This window comes from Theropithecus gelada, chromosome 10 (genome assembly GCF_003255815.1).
Source record: "Theropithecus gelada isolate Dixy chromosome 10, Tgel_1.0, whole genome shotgun sequence".
Lineage (NCBI taxonomy): Eukaryota > Metazoa > Chordata > Mammalia > Primates > Cercopithecidae > Theropithecus > Theropithecus gelada.
In genome coordinates, this window is record NC_037678.1 from 224,318 (window position 1) to 234,376 (window position 10,059).

General features: G+C 64.4%; 2 protein-coding genes across 12 annotated transcripts; both read left to right on the forward strand.

The window, feature by feature from the left end:
* Window positions 1-707: 707 nt before the first annotated feature.
* Window positions 708-3,265, forward strand: ODF3B (outer dense fiber of sperm tails 3B). The gene is made up of 7 exons (XM_025398847.1): window positions 708-1,207; window positions 1,586-1,728; window positions 1,923-2,126; window positions 2,400-2,504; window positions 2,637-2,758; window positions 2,842-2,982; window positions 3,134-3,265. The coding sequence occupies exons 2-7, from the start codon at window positions 1,620-1,622 to the stop codon at window positions 3,212-3,214; spliced, it is 762 nt and encodes a 253-aa protein (XP_025254632.1). The 5' UTR covers window positions 708-1,207; window positions 1,586-1,619; the 3' UTR covers window positions 3,215-3,265.
* A 24-nt stretch (window positions 3,266-3,289) lies between these two features.
* LOC112632812 (thymidine phosphorylase) lies at window positions 3,290-9,990 on the forward strand. 11 transcript variants are annotated; one of them, XM_025398839.1, is made up of 10 exons: window positions 3,290-3,762; window positions 3,892-4,150; window positions 4,308-4,510; window positions 4,954-5,052; window positions 5,870-5,999; window positions 6,297-6,415; window positions 6,842-7,004; window positions 7,101-7,331; window positions 7,436-7,576; window positions 7,659-7,825. In XM_025398839.1, exons 2-10 carry the CDS (start codon window positions 3,937-3,939, stop codon window positions 7,805-7,807), a joined length of 1,449 nt encoding a protein of 482 aa, XP_025254624.1. In that variant the 5' UTR covers window positions 3,290-3,762; window positions 3,892-3,936; the 3' UTR covers window positions 7,808-7,825. The 11 variants fall into 11 exon arrangements, with proteins under 11 accessions (XP_025254624.1, XP_025254623.1, XP_025254621.1 ...); XM_025398838.1 differs by having other exon boundaries at window positions 3,915-4,150; XM_025398836.1 differs by having other exon boundaries at window positions 3,927-4,150; window positions 7,421-7,576.
* Window positions 9,991-10,059: the final 69 nt, after the last annotated feature.

Sequence of the window (10,059 nt, forward strand, 5' to 3'; positions counted from 1 at the left end):
TGCAGTGAGCTGAGATTCCGCCACTGCACTCCAGCCTGGGCAACAGAGCGAGACTCTGTCTCAAAAAAAAAAAAAAAGGTTTGTTAATTTCAAAATATGTGTTTGGTCCTGCTTCCTGTTCTTTCTCTCTCTCTCTTTTTTTTTTTTTTTTTGAGACAAGGTCTCACTCTGTCACCCAGGCCGGAGTCTAGTGACGGGATCACAGATCACTGCAGGATCCAACTCCCAGACTCAACAGATCCTCCCACCTCAGCCACTGACCCCATAGCTGGGACTACAGGTGTACATCATCTCACTCAGCTAATTTTTAAAGTTTTTTTGTTGAAATGGGCCTCACTGAGGCCTCACTGGGCCTCAGCCCACGCTGAGTTTTCTTTCTCCACTTCCTTTTTTTTTCTGAGACAGTGTCTCACTCTGTCACCCAAGCTGGAGTGCAGTGGTGCCATACTGGCTCACTGCAAGCTCCACCTCCCTGGTTAACGCCATTCTCCTGCCTCAGCCTCCCGAGTGGCTGGGACTACAGGCGCCCGCCACCACACCCGGCTAATTTTTTGTATTTTTAGTAGAGACGGGGTTTCACTGTGTTAGCCAGGATGGTCTCGATCTCCTGACCTCGTGATCCGCCCGCCTCGGCCTCCCAAAGTGCTGGGATTACAGGCCTAAGCCACCGCGCCCGGCGCTCTTCCTTTTTTTTTTTTTACATTTTGTTTGCCTAGAATTGTATTTGATTGTAATCAAATCATGTGTCATATCTGTTTTTCAATTTGTATGATTATTTTGTGGCCCAATTCATGATTGTTTTTTGCGAATATTTCATGGGCTTAAATAGACAAGAAATTCTCTCTCTACACATAATTAAATGGAGTGTGTGCTTTGCATTATTCAATTCCTTTATTCCCATCCTTGCTTTTGTCTGCAGATTTGCCTAGTTCTAGAATGGGTATACTGAAGCTTGGGTAAGGGTGAGGCCAGCGTTCTGGGGGGGCTCAGCCTACTGTCCCACTCGTGCCACAGAATCCACGGAGAGGCCCAGCGGCCGTACTGGGTGGGGGCGAGGGGGGAGGCGGAGCCAGGTTGGGGCGGGTAGGCAGTCAGTGCGGTTGCCAGGAAGCGGGAAAGGGCCACAATGGGGTCTGGGAGGTGGGCGGGGCGGAGCGGGGGTGTCCAGCCACGTCGCTTTGTTTTCCCATAACAGGAGCCACAACAGGTCAGTGCACCTCGGGGCCTCCCCTCGGGGCACCGGGTCCCCCACACCAGGCCCTCCCCAGGGCACCCTTTCCAACACCACGAAAATCTCCTGCCCCCACCCCGCCCCCAGGTGATTCCCTTCACCAAGTCTGGGTCTAAACTTGGCCCCCGCGAGCTCACGTCCCTACCTAACCCGCCTGGAGTCCGGGTGATGGTCCTGGACCCGCTGCCGGCCCCACGCCACACACAGCCGGGCAGGGAGCTCGCGTTTGTTTTGCTGGCGCCAGGGATACGGACCAGGCCCCGCCCCGCCGCGCGCTAATCCCAGGGTAGTGGGAAAGTGCGCTCCCCAAGAATTTGGGGTGGAGGGGCCGCGGCCACCGCCTTCTGTCCGCAGGTGCTGCGAGCCGTAAGCGCCCCCCACCCGCGCTATGGGCTCGGACGCCTGGGTGGGCCTTTGGCGGCCACACCGGCCCCGCGGGCCCATCGCAGCGCACTACGGAGGCCCCGGGCCCAAATACAAGCTGCCGCCCAACACCGGTAGCAGGGGCGGGCCCCGGGATTGAGGGGTGGGACGGTGCCTGGGGGAGGGAAGGGGAAGAGACCAGGGAAGTCTGCGCTCGGGGCTGAACCGAGCCTGCTAGAGGGAGAGGGGGTCTGTGCCGGGGGAGGGTCCGTGTTCCAGACGGGGGTGGGGGCTGGGCCCGGCCAGGCGCTGACTCGGATGCTCCCAGGCTACATCCTGCATGACCCGTCGCGGCCCCGCGCCCCCGCCTTCACCTTCGGCGCGCGCCTCCCCACGCAGCAGACGACGTGCGGCCCCGGGCCCGGCCACCTGGTGCCCGCCCGCATGACCGTGCGCGGCCCCGACGGCGCCCCCGCCTACTCCATCTACGGCCGCCCGCGCCGCTCAGCGCCCTTCCTCACTCCGGGACCTGGTCAGGACCCCCGGGACCCTGGCCACCCAACGCCGAACTGCCTCCAGGGAGGCCCACCTGGGAACCCCCCACCTGAACCCCGAGTCCCACTCAGATACCCTAACACCGCATAGTCGGAACCTTCATATCCGGGTCTCAAATCCCAAACCCCGAACCCCACGGGGCTTTGACAAATCGTGGCTCAGATTACCCCCTAGTCCCAGGACCCCATCTCGGGTACCCGCCAGGCCCCCACCCAGTTCCAGACCCCCACACCCTTGATCCGCCCCGCAGGCAGGTACTTCCCGGAGCGAGCGGGGAACGCGACGTACCCCAGTGCGCCTCGGCACACCATTGCTCCCCGAAACTGGGGTGTCCAGGCGGAGCAGCAGAGCCCAGGTGAGGCCAGAAAGGCCCATCCCAGCACTGTGGGCCTTCCCACTCCAAACCGGGGACCGCCCTCCGGGAGCTGGGACCACCCTGCGCCTGTCCACGGAGACCCACTACCCCGGAGCCCTGCCTCCTCCCCAGGTCCCGGGGCCTATACTGTGCCCTCGCTCTTGGGTCCACGCGTCATCGGCAAAGTCTCCGCCCCAACTTACTCCATCTACGGCCGCAGAGCGGCGGGCAGTTTCTTCGAGGACCTCAGCAAGGTGGGGGAGGGGCCGGGGCGGACGCAGGGGTCCCTGGTCCGCGGCAGCGGAGGCGGCAGTCAGCACCCTCTGCCCTCCCGCAGACCCCAGGCCCATGCGCCTACCACGTCGTGAGCCCGGGGGTCTACAAGTCCCGGGCCCCCCAGTTCACCATGCTGGCGCGGACTTCGCTCCCCCAAGACAACACTCAGAAGCCAGGGCCCGCGGCCTACAACGTGGACCAGGTGGCCTGGAGTCCAGGGTCAAGGGTCAGAGTCAGGGGAGTGGGGAGGGCCTGAGGTCGGAGTGATGGGATCAGGGTCCCCGGGGATCCAGGGGTCCCGGCGCGGAGAGGACGCCGGCCCCGCGAGGTCAGTGGTGTCTCCGGGCCCGCAGCAACGGAAGCCCCGCGGCTGGAGCTTCGGGATCCGACACTCGGACTACCTGGCCCCGCTGGTGACCCACGCGGACACCTGACCCGGCAGGCGGGAGCGGCCCCACACTTGTTTGCTTAAAGTCTGCGAGTCCGCATCGTGTCCGCCTCTCTCTCTCTCTGCGCGTCCTGGGGCAAGGCCAGGGGCGGAGCCGGGGCTGGGGCCGGGTCCCAACTCCGAACGCAGCGGGGCGGGGCCGGGACTCCAGCGCTGCGCCGCGTCCGAACGTCGAGACTCCACCGAGGGCGGGAGGGGGTCTCTCGGGAGCCGCAGACGCCCGAGGCCCACGCCGCGCGGGACCGGCCAGTGGTCACTCCCGCCGACGGCCCCGGGCCCCGACGGCCCGGAAGTCCCGCGTGTCCGGGGGCACCGGGGGATCGGCAGGGGGGCGGCGCGCGAGGCTCCCCCGGGGCGGTGACTGCTGAGCCCCGCCCGCCAGGCGGCCCCACCCGCCTGCTGTCCTGGGGCGCCGCCGCCCCGCCGCCCGCAGTGGACCGCTGTGCGCGAACCCTACGGTCGCGACCCGAGGGCGAGGCCGGGTACCTGGGCTGGGATCCGGAGCAGGCGGGCGAGGGCAGCCGCCCTGAGCAGGTACGGGCGGGAAGCGGGAGCCAGATACGGACAAGGGCGACACAGACACAGGACCGAGGGGCGGACACCGGAGAGACACGGGAAAGGGGTCGGGACAAGAGCACGTGGCTCAGACACCGACGCCAGGAGGCCGCAGACCCCGGACGTGTCAGGCATCCCCGCAGGCCCGGAGCGATGGCGGCCTCGATGACGGTGGGAACCGGAGCCCCACCCGCGCCTGGTGACCTCTCCGGGGAAGGGAGCCAGGGACTTCTCGAACCCTCGCCAGAGCCCAAGCAGCTCCCGGAGCTGATCCGCATGAAGCGAGACGGAGGCCGCTTGAGCGAAGCGGACATCAGGGGCTTCGTGGCCGCTGTGGTGAACGGGAGTGCGCAGGGCGCACAGATCGGTGCGTGGGGAGGGTTGGGCGTTCCTGACCCCGACCGGGAGGTCAGCCCAAGAGACTATGGGTCCCTGGGGGTGTGACAGCGCCCTACTACCAGCACCGGCCCCAGGGTGCCCCACTGCTGTGGGCTGCCACCCTCACGGGTACCCCCACGTACCAGGGGCCATGCTGATGGCGATCCGACTTCAGGGCATGGATCTGGAGGAGACCTCGGTGCTGACCCAGGCCCTGGCCCAGTCGGGGCAGCAGCTGGAGTGGCCAGAGGCCTGGCACCAGCAGCTTGTGGACAAGCATTCCACAGGGGGTGTAGGCGACAAGGTCAGCCTGGTCCTCGCACCTGCCCTGGCGGCGTGTGGCTGCAAGGTTAGAAACCACCTCCTTCCCACATGGGAGCCTGTGACCCCACATGCAGCAACCAGGCCAGCCACAGGCAGCTCCCAACCTCAGGCTTGGCCCAAAGCCCCCAAGACAGTACCCAGGTTTCTCCCCACCCCGCTCCCCAGCAGAGAGCTTGGGGCCCCTCCGGCTCCAGACCAGGCCCCCTGGAGCAGGAAAAAGATCCACTGATGGAATTCAGACCCCTTTCCCCTTGTTTCCCCTGGGGACGGGTACCAACCTTCTCCCCTACTGACACTTCTCAACCGAGAAAACTTCCTTTCCATTCCCTCACCAGCTGGGCGCCCCTATAGCTGCTTAAATACTTAAATACTTAAATCCAGCTGAGGTCCTAGCCAGGGAAGGTGAAGGGATACATGGAGGTGGGGGGAGGGGTACTGTGCAGGGTACTCAGCATCCCTGACCACCAGGTGCCAATGATCAGCGGACGTGGTCTGGGGCACACAGGAGGCACCTTGGATAAGCTGGAGTCTATTCCTGGATTCAATGTCACCCAGAGCCCAGAGCAGGTACGGGGGTGGGGCATGGATCAGTCATTGATCCAGGTTGATGATGGAGACCCTGGCCAGAATCACTAAAGGATCACTGGTGGATCATTAGGGTCATTAATAAGGACACTGGTTAAGGTTACTCATGGGCCTGAGCCAAAATCATCAGTGGAACTTTGATCAGGATCATAAAACGGGGAGTTGGTCAAAATTATAGATGGCTGGTGGGGCACGATGGCTCACACCTGTAGTCCCAGCAGTTGGGGAGGCTGAGGAGGGCAGATCCCTTGAACCCAGGCATTCAAAACCAGCCTGGATAACATGGCGAAACCCTGTCTCTACAAAATAAAAAAATTAGCCGCGTGTAGCGGTGCGCACCCGTGGTTCCAGCAACTCAGGAGGCTGACGCAGGAGGATCACTTGAGTCTGGGAGGTCTAGGCTGCAGTGAGCCGTGATGATGCCACTGCACTCCAGCCTGGGCAACAGAGTGAGACCCTGTCCCAGCACTCTGGGAGGCAGAGGGAGGATCGCTTGGGCCCAGTTGGAGACCAGCCTGGGTAATATAGTGAAAACTTCATCTTTAAAAAAAAAGAAAAAGAAAAAATAAAATAAAGCCCAATGTGGTGGTATGCACCTGTAGTCCCAGCTACTGGGAAGTTGAGGTGGGAGGATCACTCAAGCCTCACTCAAGCCCAGGAGGCAAAGGTCTCAATGAGCCGAAATTGTGCCAACTGCACTCCAGCCTGGGCAACAGAGCAACACTCTGTCTTAGGGGAAAAAAAAAAAGGCTCTGGGCCATTTGCCAGAAGTCACTGAGGATAGGGGATGTTTGACCAGATGCAAGCGCTGCTGGAGCAGGCAGGCTGCTGTATCGTGGGTCAGAGTGAGCAGCTGGTCCCTGCAGACGGAATCCTATATGCAGCCAGAGATGTGACAGCCACCGTGGACAGCCTGCCACTCATCACAGGTGACCTGACTCCATGGCCTGCTTCTGCATGTTACAGGCCCCTGACCTCCAAACTCAAGTCAGGGTCCTCTGGTTAGGAGTTATGTGTCACCTGACCGTGTGCCCCCCTACCCCCATCACAAGATGCCTGACCACCACCATGTGAGGTGGCCTGATACACAACCCACCAGGTGCTGCCACCCCCATAAGGGACTTGACCCTCAATGCTCAGGGCCCCTGACCCCAAAGTCGGCATCCCCCAAGTCTCCCAAGAAGCTCCAGGTTCTCCATTGTCTCCAACCTCCTCTGCCTCCAAAGCCTCCATCCTCAGTAAGAAGCTCGTGGAGGGGCTGTCTGCTCTGGTGATCGACGTTAAGTTCGGAGGGGCCGCCGTCTTCCCCAACCAGGAGCAGGCCCGGGAGCTGGCAAGGACGCTGGTGAGCGGTGTGGCCTCTTCCTGGGGAAGCGTCTTCATGCGGGCCCAGCCTACCCTTCACCCTTCTCGTCCCCACTGCCTCCCTCCACTCAGCAGTCCTGCCTAACCCCAGTCCCACCCTCTTCTGCCCGAAGTCCCTCCCTCCCTCACGGCCCCCCAACCTGCTGTGACTTTAGAGGTCAAGGCTGGCCCAGCCTGGGCCTGGGGAGGCCCTCTGTGGCGTCCCTCTCCTAGGCCAAGTACAAGTTCCTCCTGGCCCCATGGCGAGGTGTGGCACTTCACTCGTTTCTGTTCCCCACCCCAACCCTTCCCTGACTTCATCCTGGCGGGCTGGCAACCCAGGGTGCAGCAGGGGCTGGAGTTCGACAAAGAACGGGCTGCAGGACGCCCCGCCATGTGGGGTCCGCGCTGAGCCTCGTCTCGGTAGGTTGGTGTGGGAGCCAGCCTAGGGCTTCGGGTCGCGGCAGCGCTGACCGCCATGGACAAGCCCCTGGGCCGCTGCGTGGGCAACGCCCTGGAGGTGGAGGAGGCGCTGCTCTGCATGGACGGCGCAGGCCCGCCAGACTTGAGGGACCTGGTGACCACGCTCGGTGAGGGGGACGGGGCGCAGGGGAGCGGCGGAGGGGGGTGCTTCCCGCCGGGGCCGCCCTGGCCGGGCCGCGCCTAAGCCCCGTCCCCGCCCGCAGGGGGCGCCCTGCTCTGGCTCAGCGGACACGCGGGGACTCAGGCCCAGGGCGCTGCCCGGGTGGCTGCGGCGCTGGACGACGGCTCGGCCCTTGGCCGCTTCGAGCGGATGCTGGCGGCGCAGGGCGTGGATCCCGGTCTGGCCCGAGCCCTGTGCTCCGGGAGCCCCGCAGAGCGCCGGCAGCTGCTGCCTCGCGCCCAGGAGCAGGAGGAGCTGCTGGCGCCCGCGGATGGTGAGCGTCGGGGGAGTCCTCGTCATCCCGCCTCCGCCATCCCCTTCCCTTCCCGAGCCCCCGCCCCTTCCCGAGCCCGCGCGTCCCAGCCCCTCTCCCCGCAGGCACCGTGGAGCTGGTCCGGGCGCTGCCGCTGGCGCTGGTGCTGCACGAGCTCGGGGCCGGGCGCAGCCGCGCTGGGGAGCCGCTCCGCCTGGGGGTGGGCGCCGAACTGCTGGTCGACGTGGGTCAGAGGCTGCGCCGTGGTGAGCGCCGCCCCCGCCCCGCTGCCCCCGCGCCCCCGCCCCGTCCCGGCCGCGCGGCCTCTGACAGCCCCTGGCTCCGCAGGGACACCCTGGCTCCGCGTGCACCGGGACGGCCCCGCGCTCAGCGGCCCGCAGCGCCGCGCCCTGCAGGAGGCACTCGTACTCTCGGACCGCGCGCCCTTCGCGCCCCCCTCGCCCTTCGCCGAGCTCGTTCTGCCGCCGCAGCAATAAAGCTCCTTTGCCGCGAAACTTTGTCGGTGCTTGGCTCGCCGGGGCGGGAGCGAAGGCATCGGGGCCGCGGGGGCGGGGCCGTCTCGGAGAACACGTGACCTGCGGTGGGCTCCGCCTTCCGCGCAAGCGCCGAGAGCGCGTCAGCGGCCGTGCCCGTCTGCGCATGCGCAGCTCCGGCGACCGCCTGCGCCCTGGCTGCGAGCTTGTGGCGCCCACGATACCTGAGCCCGCGAGGAGCCCGCGGGGCGGAGCGCAGGGAGCTGGAGGTCGCGCTGCCTCTCGGGGGACTGGTCCACTGACGCGCGGCCCCGCCGCGAGGTGCGGACGCCGGGGCCGGGAGGGAAGGAGGTAGCCCTGGGCACTCGCTGGACTCCAGGGTAGTTTCCCAGCTCCGGCTACGGCGCGGGGCTGGCGGGGGGCACCCCGAGGGCGCGCTGGAGGGAGGAGCGAGGCTGGGGCGCCCGGGGGAGGCTCCCAGCTAGCACCGGTGTTCTCGGTGCGGCCGAGCACAGTTCTAACGCGCTCGCGCGGCCCTTTACGTGGTCCTGGGACCTTTCTGGCCACGAGGGCGCTGGCCTTGGTGGGGAGGGGACAAGCCCAGAACCGCCCGGGCGGAGGGTGCCCTCAGCAGGAGGGGGGGCAGTGACGAGGAGTCCTGAGACCTCCACCTAGCAAACCTTCCGGGGGGGCCCGTGGGAGAGGCGCAAAGGTCACCAACGCAAAGGCAGAGCGTCGGCTGTGAGCCCGGAGGAGCTGCTGGGAAGCCTGGATGTGAGGAGGGTGGGGTTTTGTGGCGGTGGAAGTGTCGTGCGTCTCTACCAGGAAAGGTGAAATACGGCAGAGGCAGAGTCCGAGCTCCAGGGGGAGGTCGTGCAGGTTTTCTGCTGGGAGTGTGGAGGCGGCCACGGTGGGCCGAAGTGGCCCGAGGTGACAGGAAAGTGCTGGAGGAATCGGTTACTCTAGGGACTGCAAGCCAGAGTTACCCACCTCCTTTTAAGAAATGGGTTTATTGCAAATAGATAACGTGGTTAGGAGTCCAGGCAAGGCATGCACTTGGAATGCTTTCAGTCAGCAAGAGGTTCACCTTGCTGAGGTGCAGGGCAAGGTGTGGCGACAGGCTGGTGATCCCAGGTGGAGGACAGGAGTGACAGGTGTGGATGTTTGGTGGAGGTGTTCTGAGCTCAGGTGAGCAGTGACAAACGCCTGTTAAGCCTGAACGTGGGCTAGGTCCTTCGGATGGGTGACTGGTCTCTCCAGTCGCAGGGGCAGGCCAGGCACTGTCCTGGGCCTTCCCTTCTGGCTCCTGACACCCGTGCTTGTTTCCAGGAGCATCAGATCCATGCTGCTGCTGACTCGGAGCCCTACAGCTTGGCACAGGCTCTCTCACCTCAAGCCCCCAGTCCTCCCCGGGACCGTGGGAGGCCAGGCCCTGCAGCTGAGGTCCTGGTTTTTGTCAAGGCAGGGCCCTGCAGAGACAGGTAGGCAGGGCCAGCCTCAGGGCCCTGGGCTTCGAACCAGGCTGTTGATCACAGCCCTGTTTGGAGCTGGACTTGGTGGGGCCTGGCTGGCCCTGAGGGCTGAAAAAGAGAGGCTGCAGCAGCAAAAGCGAATAGAAGCCCTGCGCCAGGCAGCTGTGGGCCAGGGCGACTTCCACCTGCTGGACCACAAAGGCCAGGCTCGCCGCAAGGCTGACTTCCGGGGCCAGTGGGTGCTGATGTACTTTGGCTTCACTCACTGCCCTGACATCTGCCCAGACGAGCTGGAGAAGCTGGTGCAGGTGGTGCGGAAGCTGGAAGCAGAGCCTGGTTTGCCTCCAGTGCAGCCCGTCTTCATTACTGTGGACCCCGAGCGGGACGACGTGGAAGCCATGGCCCGCTATGTCCAGGACTTCCACCCAAGACTGCTGGGTCTGACCGGCTCCACCGAACAGATTGCCCAGGCTACTCACAGTTACCGTGTGTACTACAGTGCCGGCCCCAAGGATGAGGACCAGGACTACATCGTGGACCACTCCATTACCATCTACCTGCTCAACCCTGACGGCCTCTTCACCGATTACTACGGCCGGAGCAGGTCAGCTGAGCAGATCTCAGACAGTGTGCGGCGGCACATGGCGACTTTCCGCAGTGTCCTGTCTTAAGCCGCTGCAGCCTGGGCCCCATCATTAAACAGGGTGCATTTAATCTGTGCGTGTGTGATCTGTACCAGCAGCCCATGGAGGTCAGGCAGCCCTCTTCTCTGCGCAGGGCAGG

Bases quoted from the DNA above. Each gene is read 5' to 3' on its own strand.
- LOC112632812 (XM_025398833.1), top strand. From the start codon at position 3,937: ATGGCGGCCTCGATGACGGTGGGAACCGGAGCCCCACCCGCGCCTGGT. The intron at 4,511-4,953 runs GTTAGAAACCAC...CCTGACCACCAG, and splicing joins TGGCGGCGTGTGGCTGCAAG to GTGCCAATGATCAGCGGACG. The intron at 7,005-7,100 runs GTGAGGGGGACG...CCCCGCCCGCAG, and splicing joins GGACCTGGTGACCACGCTCG to GGGGCGCCCTGCTCTGGCTC.
- ODF3B (XM_025398847.1), top strand. From the start codon at position 1,620: ATGGGCTCGGACGCCTGGGTGGGCCTTTGGCGGCCACACCGGCCCCGC. The intron at 1,729-1,922 runs GTAGCAGGGGCG...GGATGCTCCCAG, and splicing joins CAAGCTGCCGCCCAACACCG to GCTACATCCTGCATGACCCG. The intron at 2,505-2,636 runs GTGAGGCCAGAA...CCTCCTCCCCAG, and splicing joins GGCGGAGCAGCAGAGCCCAG to GTCCCGGGGCCTATACTGTG.